At 41.2% G+C, this 14983-nt stretch overlaps 1 protein-coding gene across 3 annotated transcripts in view; it reads right to left on the bottom strand.

Annotated features, from left to right (window-relative positions):
- The window catches only part of LOC115465211 (elongin-A-like), a 137318-nt gene that overhangs the window by 17769 nt on the left and 104566 nt on the right, over positions 1 to 14983 (bottom strand). For all 3 annotated transcript variants that reach the window (XM_030195610.1, XM_030195608.1, XM_030195609.1), the window contains 4 exons: positions 14399 to 14566; positions 12701 to 12798; positions 9262 to 9442; positions 5183 to 5306 (listed from right to left, as the gene is read on the bottom strand). In XM_030195610.1, the coding sequence (XP_030051470.1) occupies positions 5183 to 5306; positions 9262 to 9442; positions 12701 to 12798; positions 14399 to 14566 (571 nt within the window). The remainder of the gene's footprint in view (positions 1 to 5182; positions 5307 to 9261; positions 9443 to 12700; positions 12799 to 14398; positions 14567 to 14983) is intronic.

The following is a 14983-nucleotide window of genomic DNA, read 5'->3' as shown; positions in this document are numbered from 1 at the left end:
TGACTATACATAGCCACAGGTACAAACTTAGATTGTGAGCCCTCCTGGGACAGAGAAATATCCAGTGTACCTGAATGTAACTCACCTTGAGCTACTACTGAAAAAGGTATGTGCAAATCTAAATCTAAAAAAAAAAAAAAAATGGCAAAATCTCTCCTTAAAGCATTTTAAAACTGCTTTTAAAATGTGGCTTTTCCAGCAGGCCTACGGAACTTGAGCCAGGTTAGAACATGCTTGACACCATCTTGTACCGTTTGTTTGCAGGAATGAATATTTGACTTTCCATTTGTTTTGGTTTTTTTAAACTGTAGTTTCTTCCATTTAAATTGTAGTCTGTACACCGCTTTTCCTTACTTGTTAGTTAAAGCAGTATAGCAAATCTCAAATAAATAAATGTGCCACTTTAATGCATGCATTCTACAGTATTCTTTAAGTTGTATGCATGATGCTTGACATGCCCAAGTCCTGCCCATGCTCCTCCCCTGTGTATACTCCTTTCCCAATTGCGCACCATGCCACTTATGCATGAGCTTACAATATAGTGCTTAGGATGAGTGCATGCATAAGTGGTGCACACTTCAGCATTCATGCATGAAAAATACAAAGGAGACATTACAGAATTGCCCCATACGTGCAATGTGTTCCCTGTTTGGGCTACTTACTATAATATAGCTGATGGCTCAGGAGACCTTCAGTGGTTATATGCAAAAGTACTTTCCTGGTCCAAGTTTAGAAAAACACATAAAGAGTTACATTGTTCTTGATAACCAGGGCATTAAAAAACGGAAGCTACGTGATGCAGCTTACGTTAAACAAACAGAAAGGTGGAAAGGAAAAATAGTTCCAAAAGACACGGGCAAACTAGAAATAAGAACTTCTAAAATGTTTATTTTCCAAAAGTAGTAATCCACAATGTAGTAAACCCAAGTGATCCTACACGGGCTGTGTTTCGGCACGAAAGCCTTCCTCAGGGGTCGCTGTGGATTGAATCGATAGACATCACTACTGGTGGGTAAAAGTAGATATTTCAGAACGCTTGATAAGATAGGCATTTCAGAGCATTCAAAACCAAAAGTGCACCTGAATGGCGTTGCAGGTAATCTGGGCAGATTACATTACATACATACACTGGCATACCTAGACAAATATTTGAGGTGACAACAGAGGGGCGAGCTAAATATGGAGGGCAAGCCAAAGCTGGATTTCTGGACATCATGACCCCCCGCACCCCCATACACACACACTTAAATTAGTAATGTAAGACACAGTGGCGTAGCCAGGCCTGACATTTTTGGGTGGGCACAGAGCAAATATGGGTGGGCACTATGTATGAGTCCTGGGCACTATTAAAATTTATTGTTTGTGAATTTCTAGGTGGGGATGGGCTTTTCATTGCCTAGCGCAAAAGGGATATATATTTAATGAGTAAATATACTTTTTCCCCCTAGGCAGTAAAGAGTCCACCCCCCACCCAAAAACCCACCACCAGAGCCATGATTTTGATTACAAGAGTAATCAAAATGCTGGCTGGTGCCTGGTGGTGGGCTTCTGGGAGGGAGTGGGCTCTTCACTGCCTAAGGCAAAAAAAAAGGGTATATGTAACCATTAAATATACCTTTTTTGCCCTGTAGGCAGTGAAGTGCTTACCCCACCCAGAAGCCCACCACCACCAGCCAGAATTTTGAGTAATATTACATGACACGTTAAAAAAATTAAAAAATATATGTTATCTGCTGGGCAACTGCTGCTTGCAGTTGCACATGGCTCCTGTACCTGTGTTGTATGGGGCCACAGGGAGTGCTGCTGCTGCTGCTGTGATGATGATGATGATCTATTCGAGAACCGACACCCACACCAAGACTAAATCTAGAACTGGCCGGCAGGCAGGCACAGGATGGACTGACTGTGGAGGAGCTTGCTTACTTTTAACAAACCAGAGCGGCGCAGGCGCAGCAGTGAGACATTGGCGCAGGATGGCAATTACATAGCGCTTGCCAAGAGGACCAGAAGTCAGAGTCAGAAGAGCTAGACTGCCGTTTGTTTGGCCAGTAATGGCTGAGTCAGCCAAGCTGCTGCGAAAAAGTCCCTCCAAAGGAGCGAGCGCTGAAGTCAAACAGGAGTGATCATGGAGGGTAGTCCCTTCCAAGGAAGTCTTATTAAACTTCCTTGGCCGCGGGCCCCTGCCACAGATTTCAAAGTGCCGGTTGGGAAGTACTGCGTCTGTGCATTACAGGAAGTAGTATTGGGGTCAGAGGAAATAGGTGCTGGACTACCAATGAGACCTCAGAGCAGCGTGTCAGATCTGCGGACTGAAGCCGGCATGTTGTTCTGCTTTGGGCCACACCTCATCAAGCCCTCAGTGGTTTTCCTGCGGACAGAGCTGGTAAACCAGCGACCGGTGCTGCCCGGACACGTGTTGGTTTGTCCACTGTGCCCAGCTCCTCGTTTCCGTGACCTCAGCCCACAGGAAGTGGCAGATTTGTTCGGCAGCACGTGGCTTGCGTCATGGAGCATCACTTCGCTCACTACAGCTACCAGTGCCACCCGAGAGACTAAAAAGCAGGTGGGAGGTGGCTGAGCAGGCCGGCGCTGCTGTGAGGCAGAAAGGCAGTGGCTGCTCAGCTGTGCACTTTTCAGTGCTTAAACTGGGTGGGCCTGGGCCCAACCTGGCCCACCCATAGCTACACCCGTTTCCCACAAATTTGCTACCACCAACTATTGGAGGCCAGGAACAAGTGATAGATCAGCATTCCAATAGGTTAGCCTCATTGGAGGCTAAAATGTGTGAGATGCAGTTGGTCAATGAAACACTGTTAAAGGATAAAATTGATTTTCCATACATTCAAATATGAAGAAAGAATTTGAGATTCTTGAACTTTTGAAATCTCTGCTCATTTCACCAATGGAGATAGGAAATATTTTATTGAGGTACTTAAGATTCCAACTGAGGATATACTATCTTCAGATAGGGCCCAGTATTTAACTTCCGGTGCCCAGAGAGGTGCTGGAGGTGATCAACATGAAGAACTTTCTCAACTGAACTTACCAGAGTCTCTTGAAACCTCTCTTGAAGTTATCATACAAAGAACAACCCCATTGATGACAATAGTCTTGCGCCAGACCATAACAATGATTGTATTTCTGTCATTTTAATGAGGCCCTTTTTGGGTTCAAAGATTCATGCATTCCCCGATTTATTAAAGAATATTCAAAGAAGGTGCCAGGAATTCTTGACACTGAGGCCCAGGGTTTCTGCCGTGGGGAGGAGTATTGTGTTATAATTTCCTTGTCAGTGTTTTACTAGTTTTGAGTCTAAAAGCTATTTGCTTTTTGAACCTAAACAACTTTTAGAGTTTTTTTCAGCAAAAGAAAAATTAAGGGTAACTATGGTTTTGCTGTGACGGGTTGAGAGTTTGGGATGGGATTATATGATAGCTTACTTTATTACTCATTTTTTCCCTATTTTCATTATTACTTTTCTTGGGCTCAAAATATCTTTTTCTTATGGACAAAGTTTAATTATAATTTTGTATATAATATTTTCTTGTATTTGTTGCTAATTGTGAATATCATACTGTATTTACATGTGATTGATTTAATAAATTTAAATAAACTAAATGTTTTTTTAAAAAGTGACCCTGATTAAGCTTAGCTGCAAAGTACTTGACCACTCCTCATGCAAATACTTTAAGAAGCAATAACACATGTGTAACCCCTTGCTTAAAGTGGTCTAAGTGGCTGCCTAGATTATACTTGGATAGTTAGGCAAGAGGGGTGCACACTATTTATTGGTTGGGACCAGGCAAGGCCAAAGATATCCCTGGAAAGTTAAGCAAGTTCTACATAAGACTTCACACATACAATAATGGAGATCACACACCAGTTCTTTTGCTGAAACAAAACCTTTACTGTCCTTTAGCCGATGAGAGGACGGATTGTATACAGATATACTCCTTATCCTCCTCTTTCTCACACCTACTCACAGGTTGGAGGCAAAAACACATAGTAAAATCTATTTTAGGCATATTAGAAGCATGAAGCCAGTAAAAGAATCTGTTGGACCACAAGATGACCAAGGGGTAAAAGGAGCTCTCAGAGAAGATAAGGCCATAGCGGAGAGATGAAATGAACTCTTTGCTTCGGTTTTCAAAGAGGAAGATATGGGAGAGATACCAGTGCCAGGAATGGTATTCAATGCTGATGAGTCAGGCTTTTGCACTTAGGTGATCTTTGGAAAAACTTGCTTTCTTGACTGCTATCCTTCAGGTTGAGGCTTAAAATCTCAAGGTGAATCAATCACAAAGTTAACTACTTGTACCTAAAAACTCAATTTTCAAAAATGGATCTCAACACTTCGATCCTTCATTAGATATTTTCCCATGTACAGTGACTAAACATTTCTGTGTAATTCATAATTAGGGCTTCTGATTTTAGATATTAACACTAATAAAACACCTCCACCATATTGATTGGATAGACACCAGACCACCACCACCACTTCCCTACTACTATCATACTCCTCTCCTAGCTTGTATTGTCATCTGTCACTTAGGGCCCTGTTTACTAAGTTGTGCTAGAGGCACGCTAGTGTTTTTAGCGCAGCGTGCTAAAAATGCTAGCACAACTTAATAAACAGGGCTCTACGTTTTTGTGTCTTTTCTGCAAGGACATCTCCTAACTGACACAAACCTACACATTGATTCCACAAGAGAAAAAGGTTGAGTTTTTTCTAGCCTCAAAACAAAAAAAAAACTATTAGCTAGAAAATAAACATATTTATAACTTTAAAAACTAAGAACAGAAGCCCTATCCATAATGCAGCTATATTTAGCTGCTAAAAAAAATGGCATTTCAGGAAGCATGTTTGGATTGGTGAGTGAAAATATATACACATTTCAATTTCCATATAGACATGTTTCAATATGTAGTCTATACTGCTGGCTGACTGGCTGTACCTTGGAGTGAAATATACAGATGTCTTTATCTTGCATACATTCATAGCTGACATTCAAAAAAGAAAACCTGAATAATGTCACACTAAAAGTTAGCCATAAGCAGTACAGATACAAGTACCCATATGTCTTCCGGCTTTTTCCTCAACATTCTACAGCAGGCGATTCTTGTCGACATATATCTATTATAACAATGTCAATAAATGGTGAAAGTCCATCAATGCACTTACCTTTGCTTATCTAGAGGATGAGACTGAGCAATGGGCCCAGCTGTACCATGAATCTCTTGCTGTCGACGAACATATCTAGGTGGTTTTGCAACACTATGTATATAGGCCAGTTTAACTTGACGTCCTAGTTCAAAGATATGAAAATTATGGCTTCCCAATAAGAAAAAGATGCACTCATAACTTTTTTTTATTATTATTATTAAAGAAATAAAGTGTCTGAGAACTTTATAACAAGTGTTCATTCTTTCCAATTAATGAGAACCAAGACATTATTAGATTTGATTTCTGTGCACATGCCAAGTAGCTGATTAGGTCAATTTGTGCTTTGAATTGTAGTGCACTGGATAGGTGATGACACGATTTCCTGCTCAATATACTGGTTGTTGTTTTTCTTCATCACAGTTCTCATCTGTTTAAATAGGCCTCAGTAAAGAGTGCCCCCCTCCTCTATTTTTAGTCTGTTGGAAAAAGAAATTTAGCACAAATCTAGATCATGGGTTTTCAACCCAGTCTTCAGGGCACACCTAGCCAGTCGGGGTTTTCAGGATATCCTCATTGATGGGTATATCCTGAAAACCCCGACTGGCTGAGTGTGCCTCGACTGAGTTGAAAACCTCTGCCCTAGACTATTACTCAGATCAGTTTCTACAATACATAGCATTATAGCAAACAGATATTTTATAAATAAGAATTACACCTACTAAATTCATACCTTACATAAGACAAAAAAAATCCTGTTTTCACCACAAAAGGCCAGATTGATTTGATTTTTCAGGATATATATTTTTGGCTATTGACTAATTGTAAGCAGAATCCTACCTTTGTACTATCAAATTAAACCCAGAATTCTGCAATGCAGTTAACTTGATACAATCATATAACCATTTAAAAAGTGGCACACTGAACAAGATAGAAAGAAAGAAGAAACAAGATGACTTTTGTTTTAAAAACGGTATTTCACTAAATCAGTTTTATGATTTTGGCTTCCCAGTTTCTTCTTTGCATAGAACTCTAGAGTAGTGTTTTCAAGTTCAAGTCAAATACCCCTCTAAAGTCAAACAAATGTTAATGGAGTACCCACAAGCTCCAATCAGCAGAGATTTTGTAATGGACATTGCAAGAACTGACATATTCTAATCACAAAATAGAAAATAAAATTACTTTTTCTATCTTTTGTCTCTGTGTTGATCTGAGCTCTGGCTTCTGCTTTCCTCCGTCTTCTCTTATCTCTTGCCATTTTTTTCTCTTCCTTTTCCTTTCAGCTTTCTTTAATGTATTTTTGTGCCTCTCTGTCCACATATAATTTATTCTTACTATCCAGTCTTCAGCTTCCCTCTTTTTAATGCTTCTACCCAGGGGTGGACTGAGAGTGGTCTGGGCCCCCTGCCCGGCCGCTGTCTGACGTCTTCCCTACCGCCATTCTGCTGCCCCCCTACTGCTGCAGCTGACGCCCCCACTGTCCTAGTCCTAGCTGAAGGGCCCTGGTCTAGTGGCTTCTGTGGGGGGGAGCATACTCTTTGCTGCCCACTGTGCTGTCGCTATTACCCCACCGTCCAGCACCGCCGTGTTTTCAAAATGGCGGCAGAGACTTCCCGCAGTAGTCTCGCGGGTCTCGACAGTCTCGTAACAAACCTTCTCCAGACCAGCAGCAACAAAAGCACAACTGCAGTCTTCGTGCATGCGCTGTCTACTCTGCTGATCCCCCTGCCCTCTGTGATGCCAACTTCCTGTTCTAGGGCAGTGGACCAGCAGAACTGACAGCGTGTGCATGAAGACTGCAGCCCCAGGACTGTCTTAGGTTGTTTTGCTGCTGGTCTGGAGAAGCAGCAGCAGCAGCTGGGGTGGCAGCAGGAGGGAAGGTCCTCTACTGGGTGTTGCCTATCCCCTGCAGAGATCTCGCTTACCCCTTGGGGTACACATGCCACATGTTGAGAGTATCTGCTCTAGAGCTTTTAGAGAGCTCTCCTGCTTCCCACTGAGAATTTGACTCGCTAACAGTTTCTCAGCTACAGCACTCCTGTAAACTTTGGAACAGCATGCTCTTAACCTGGAAGGAAAAAGAATATAGAGACTGCAGAGTTTCCCTACAAACAGAAGTAAAATGTTTACCCCTTGGAGGGTAATTCTATAAAGGGTCACTGAGATTTAGGCAGCATTAATGCATCGTTTTGGATTATAAAGAAAAGTAGGCACTTACTCAGTGGCATACCTACCTTGGTTGCCACCCAGGGCATGGAGGAGCACCCTCTCCCCTCCCCCCCCCCGGGGTAGACCACTCCCTCCTCCAAGCAAAGGCGTGCACGGAGTAGTCGCGCAGTTGCTGATCTCCTGTCCCATCTGATGTCAACTTCCTGTTCTGGGGCAGGGGGCCAGAACAACAACAGTCACACGACGGCTCAGTGCACCCCCTTATGGGCTGCCCTCATTGCCCCGTCCTTGGTACTCCACTGCATCTACTTTTCTTTATAGAATATTAGCATAACGGGTCAAACACACATATTTTAGGCATATACTCATACCAGTTGGAGTAAATGTTCACGTACAGATTTCTATAGTTTGTGTATAACTGTATGCCCTACCCATACTCCACTTAGACCTGCCCATTTGTACACCCACCTTCAAAGTACACGTCATTATATTTAAAAACCATGTTATAGAACATGTAGTTGGATTATTGGAATGTTCACATGAACATATCAACATGTACATGCTGGTAATTCAATTCATTGGCACACAGTCTTAATGCTGAAGTATGAATGGCAATTCTATAAGCATACAAAAGGGCAAAACATTTTCATAGGAAATAGTTAATTGAATTTCACACTCATTGTGATGATAAAACCCTTACCTGTGTGCCTCCCTTTACGACTGGGTCCTGATATGTTGCTGATGTGGTAAACAAATATTGGTCAAATTTTCAACATCCCCAGTGTTTTCAGAAATGCTAGCAATGGCATACAGGAGGGGAAATATTAGTGAAAAGATGAAGAGCAGGATTTGAACACTTCTTTGGAGACCTTGGGACATCAAAAAGGTATGGGGCATATGATTCTACTGCTGAAAAAAAATATTTGAATGTCTCCATCTAATGGTTACAGAATTACTGCACACCATACCACACCACTACGTGGGAATCCACTTATATAGTATATACTATAAATTGTCCATGTCCATTGATGTATATAGGGAGAACTACACAGATGATGCGGTTACATCTAAATGCAGGATACATACTAAAAATGAAGTGGCCCCTTTGATGTCACATTGGCTTTTAAAGGCGCACACTATAGCTGATTTGAACTGGCATGTAATTGATCATACCTCACCTATGCCTATGGGAAGTGATCATGACCAGTACCTTGCTTATTGTGAACAGCGATGGATGCATGTTATTACAAACAGTGCACCCCGGTGCACTGAAACGGACTCTTTCTTTGATTGGTCTATCTCCCCCATAATGTTGATATTTTGGATTGGCTCATTCGTATGAAAGTTTGTACATAAACCTGGACGTCATTTCATGGGATAAATCACTAGTTCTGTTTTTAAAGAAAATTTAATGATTATTTTGTATTAACTTTTTTTTTTTTTTTTTTTTTAACAGTGATGGCAAAAGAAAGTGCAGCACTTGTGCTTTCTTTGTTTCATTATGATAAGTTATATATCGCTTCATTTTTCTATATAATTGAGTGACCAATGAAATATATACTAGGCTAGCCATAAGTTTGCATTTAGCTAAATTGACATTATAGCCCTGCATTTGAAGGTCACAAAAAATAACTATATTAAATGTATTTTTTTTTTTTGCATAGATTATACCCGACTGTTGGGAAGGTGTTATTGTGTTTGGTATATATTTTCTGCACCTAGCTTGGATGCGCCTATATGTAGTTAAATTCAATAAGGAGGGCACCAACGTGTTTAGTTCAAACTAGTGGACATATCTGTGGTTCCAATGCAAAGAGAAACTATCAAAGTGCAAGAAAGTGTAAACCAGTGGAAAACATTTATCACATACCAAAATTATGGAGGTGCTCTCATTGTAGACCTCATATTAGCTCAGTTTCAAAACTACATACCTTTAGGCTTTAAGGACTGTGCAGAACTAATATTTTTGGTTATAGTCTTCAGTTTTAGCTCTCTCTCATTGAAGACCCTCAAGAACATTTCACGCCAGGATTCATACTCCTGCAGCTGCTCATTCTTGAAATCTCTTTGGCAGTGCTTCCTCCACAAATGATCAGACTCACCAATAAAAGCCTGAATAGTAAGCAGAAAAAGAATGGTGGAACATGTCATTTTCTATTGAAAAAGTCTCAAGTAAAAATTCCTTCGTGGTGGGAAAGAAAAAGGGAAAGGGACAAGTTTCAATTTTTTGGTTTGTTTTATTTCCTTATCCAAAACACTTGCAATACTTAAGGTTCACCTACCCAACAAAAAGCGACTGCCCAAGCAGTAATTGCTTATGATTTAAAAGTCATCTTCTTTGCAATACTGTTTGCTAAACAGTTAGTGGGGTTTTGGCACACACCTATGCTATGGTACCACATGCTAAAATTGGCAGTACAGACAGTATTATTGTGGGGTGGTGACTATGTCGTCGTGGACAAGACCTTGAAATCTTCTGCTCAGTGTGTGGTGGCAGCCAAAGAAGCAAACAAAATGTTAGGAATTAGGAAGGGAGCAGAGAGGAAAACAAAATATTATAAAACCTCTGTATCACTTCATGGCGAGACTGCACCTTGAGTATTGTGTGCAATTCTGCTCGCTGCATCTCAAAAAGGTATAGTGAAACTGGAAAAGGTACAGAGAAGGGTAACCAAAATGATGAGAGTCCTTCTATCCCCTTAATATCAGGAAAGGCTAAAGGGGTTAATTTGTAGCTTCATACTTAATGTACTATCAATCACCATTCCCAATAACTTAGACTGTCACAAAAGCAAAACAATCTGATCCCACAAATACTGTATTATACCGAAAAGGGTGGTCCAAAGTTCCCAACCATAGAAACCTTGTCTTTTCTTTATTAATTTTAAGCCTACATTGCACAACCGATGATTCAATCAGATCCATACACCTTAAAATTTGCACATGTGGCATTCCGATTGTCTAAGACCGGACACAACACAAAAATATCATCCGCATTGTAAGCCCGCAGGGGTGCTCTCAGGTGTGCAGGGGTGCTCTCAGGTGTGCGGCGGTCCTCTAGTGGCTCCTGCCTGACCTCACCAGCCTTTTGCTTCAGTGAACAACCTTGAAGCTAGACTTCTCTGTGACTCCGGTGACTCAGGCCTCTATGTTTGGGCCTCTCCTTTCCCTCAGGGTGACCTCTCCATTAACCTCCAGTCCTGGACCTGCCTCTCCCGCTGTATCTCCTGGTAACCGACCCCCCTTACCAGTTCTTCTGGTGGGGCCCCCGGGTCACCCTTCTCTGGAAGATAGCACGGATTCCTCTGCTTTCAGAAATATGCAAATTAGCTGAGTAAATGTAAATTCAGTTTATTGGAACTATGCTTCAGTCTTGTGGGAACCTTGCTTTCCAACTATTATTCGTTTTCTGCAAATTCACTCCCTGAGCCCATTTACTATGGGACACCTGGGTCTCAGGGTATAACAGCCACCACCCCCCTGGATAGGACCTTCTTTACTCTCATTAACCTTACAGTCCTATCCTCCACCCCACAGCTGTTTGCTCATTTTAAACCGTTCACAGTTCCAACCTCAATATTTTTTGGACTTCTAACCCCAGGCTTTGCAGCCTGCTTCACTCAGTACCCAGGACATACAGGCCTCTCCCCTCCGAACACACAGTTCCTGCCCGTACCTGGGACACACAGTCCTTCCTCCTCAGCACCTGGGACACACAGTCCAGGCTTCAGGCCTCCAGGCTCCCATCTCCTCTCCCTCGGGCAAAACTCCCTCCTCTACTGAGAGGAAGCTATTTATGAGGTGTCCAATAAACCTCCCCACCTCTTGAGACCTCGCCCCTCTGGTTCCAGAAAGATCTGGGTCTAGAAGTCTCTTCTCACTCCCCCAGCTATCTCCCCGGAGCTCCTTCTACTGGCCCATGCAAGTCAATACTCAGCTGGATCACTGGAGCTCCCTCTAGTGACCAGAATGGGCATTTTCCTGGTTTTCAGTGGGAGAGCGCCCTCTGGCGGCCTCCTCAAGTAAGGGCAGACACTGTGTTTATCACAGCATATATAAAACCTGAAACTGAGCTTGCTCCAATATAGCCCCCAAAGATTGCAAAACCATATTGAATAAAATCGGTGAAAGGGGCAAACTCTGGAGGAACCCCACAGGGTGATACCCAAACTTCCGATACATCTTTCCTGCACCTGATTTAGTAGGGCCAATGAGATAGGAATCCCTGAAACAATTGCAAAACCACTACTACTACTACTATTTAGCATTTCTATAGCGCTACAAGGCGTATGCAGCGCTGCTACTACTACTATTTAGCATTTCTATAGCGCTACAAGGCGTACTACCACATACAGTCCAAACCTGCTCAGCAATTGTAACAGTTACTCACGGTCCACCAAATCAAATGTGCAAGAAAGATCAAACAATTAAAACTGCACATTTTCCTTGACTCAACCTAGTTTTACCACATACTAAAATTGCAGCTACCACTATTTCCATACTTTATCGCCTACAGAGTCCCAATTGGGAATAATGCAGAATTTCAAAGTGTTCAAGATAATCCTCCATTTGTCGCAGAACACAACCTTCCATTAAACACTTAATGCAGGCTTATCCAAGTACAGTTCTCGAGGTCTGCAAGCAGACCAGGTTTTTAGGATACTCTTAATAAAAGTGCAAGAGAGATATCTGCACACAATGAAAGTAGCGAGTATGCAATTCTGTCACATGTATATTCATTAGAGATATCCTGAAAACAGTCTGATTGAAGCCCTTAAGGACTGAACCTAGACAAGCCTAACCTAACTCATTTTAATAAATACATAGGTCCCTTAACCCATTAGTGCCCAATGTTCCCATAATAAGTGCCCATATGGGAACATTGGGCACTAATGGGTTAATGCAGTGAATATAAATTGCATGTCTTATTACTGAAAAGACATTTCCCTCTAAAGTCAATTTCTGAGAAACAGAGGTCAACAGAAGTTGGTGATGGCTTTGTTTTTACTCATTAAGGAAGGATGTGCCCAGAATATTTTTGTGTAAAACAAAAAGGGTTCACAATTTCCACAAAAAATACAACAACACAAAAGAAAGTGGAAAAGAAACCAACTTCAAGAGATCAGTCCAAACACCAGGGTAAGATGCTCCCAAATCAAACTTTTTTGGACCCATTTTTAGGTCATTTCTACACTTCACTTCCCCTTGCTAGTCTGCAGACATTTTTTTTCCAGTTTTTCACAGATTTAGCATATGTTAATTGACAGTGCATGATGTTAAATTTAATGCATATTAACAAAATGAATGCACATTCCTATTACTCATACTTTCAGCTTCCAAAAAAATAAAGGAAGAAAAGAAAAAGCTTACTGGATTGTAATCCTCTATTCGATTCAACTGTTCTGGTGTACAACGTTCCAACACTGGTTCCAGAATTTCAAAGGGCACACCTCCTACATCATATAATGCTATAGAACAACACAATTTTGAGTGTATAGTTTGAGACCAATAAATACAGCTGCTTTGACTATTGTTAAATTTGTAGAATGAATGAGTTCAATAAAGTGTACTGAATATGTGAAAATAAGAAATAGAGATTTTTCTAAGCACGTTACTATGGACATTTAAATAGCCTATTCTCTGTAATAATCACTTGGGCCATTATTAGAAACACTGGGTTTTCTGACGTGTAGGGTGGGCTATCAATGGAAGTACCATTTCTCTCCTCCAGCCCTCCTCCCTTCAATAACCCTTCCTGTCCTCCACCCTGCCCCCCCTGTAGTAACTGGTATTGCTCTCCTCCACCCTCCACCCCACCCTGACAATTGGATCTCTGTTCTTACCTCAGCTTGAGGTTATGGTGCTGAGCCACTGAGGGGCCTTGAGCAGCTCCACATGCTTAAGGCCTTGAGTATCTATGCATTCCCAAGGCCCCGCATCAGCCCAGTGTCAGAACCGTGAGAAAGGGTAAGAGATCCAGTCATCGTGGTAGGGGAGGTGGTGGAAGGAGGAAGAGAAGCTTGCCAGTTACTATAAATTCCAGGTGTGGGCTATTATTGGAGAAATCTAAATTTGTCTTTTAAAACAAAATTTAAAGGGTTTTTTGATGCTGAACTAGGAGGGAGGGCATTATTAGAAACAGTATGGTATACAAGTTACTTTAGTTCATTTATTGGTTTAGAGAACAAAACTTTCAGGACATTCTAGAAGTTCTGTGATACCATCTCAGGAAATCACAGCAAATCTAATAGAATCAAAACAACAATGAATGCAAAGGTTCTAAAATGACTTTTCTAAACATTGCCCCCCCACAAGATGATCTAGTCTTCATGCCCACCCCCCCCCCCCCCCCAATGATCTAGTCTCCTTTTAAACAACGCAACATTTTGTATTACTGTACATAGAATTCCCAATTCTTCAGCAAATATCTTTAGAACCTGACTTCATAGGCACTGTTTGACTGAATCTGCAGGAAAGACATAATCACATCGTTATAGTCAGACTGCTGGGTTAGGCTAGGTTGTTTGCATGCTGTAACTGGGGAAAATATTCTACCTTAGACATATATTTTAATAGTAAGTTAGAATTTAGTTGGTATGATCAAATTCTGAATGTGTATTACTCACTGTTTAACTATAAATAACAGAGTGGTCAGAGTATTAAGTGACCTAGGAACCTTTAGGATGGAAAAACATTTTAAGTCATTTAGAACTTGGGAGCAATTTATGACCCCAATATATTATGGATAATCTGATGGTCAAGAAGTGAAGAAAACTATCAAGGAGACAATAAACCTCAGAAAACTAACCTATGCTCCTGTAATAATAAATATTTTTATGTATTCCTTTGATCCTTTTGTGTTCAAGATGCCAAATTTCCTATATAAGGAACTGGCCTTTTTCTAGCATTTAGAGCATACCTTGTCTGCCACTAAGACTTGTATGTTCTCATAGCGATATATCAATAAACAATTGTTGAATTGAGCACAGGCTAGGGTTTTTTTTTTAATTTACAGTTCTACATAACCACCATAACTAGTTGAAAAAAAAAGTTGTAGATAATACTCACAGTCAATGTTGTTTTGTAGAACCCGGATGCACTGTTCATACAATGTTATCATCTTTGAAAGATAGATTGGTTTGGACCCAGAGAAAACTTGCATTTTTGAGTTAAGTCTCCGTCCCGTAAACTCACTGATATCATTACTTTGCTGGGGTACTGCTTCTGTTACAGGAACTAGAAATTAAGATTTAAAAAAAAAAATAGTTTCACACTGGTTGTACAACTAACCATTAACCTAAAAAGACTCAGGAGCATGTTTACTGAAGTGCTTTAGTCGCTTACAGTGGTTTTTAGCACACAGTAACCGTTAGCATGGGATCTCACTAATAGCTACCATGACGTTAAAAACAACTGCGTGGTAAAGAATCCTGTGTGAAATGTGGGTGGGTTGGGATGGGATGTGGGTAGAGACTGGGTGCGGCCAGCAATGATAGTATGTAAGGAGAGACAGACAGTCAAAAACCTGGGTTGTGTTACTGGTCCCAACCTTTTGAGCAGGGACCGTCTTTTCTTCATGTTCAATTGTGAAGCGCTGCGTACGACTGGTAGCGCTATAAAAATGATTTGTAGTAGTAGTATATTAGAAATATT

Source organism: Microcaecilia unicolor, chromosome 3 (assembly GCF_901765095.1).
Source record: "Microcaecilia unicolor chromosome 3, aMicUni1.1, whole genome shotgun sequence".
In the NCBI taxonomy this organism is placed as follows: Eukaryota; Metazoa; Chordata; class Amphibia; order Gymnophiona; family Siphonopidae; genus Microcaecilia; species Microcaecilia unicolor.
This window is presented reverse-complemented; position numbering and strand designations above follow the sequence as displayed.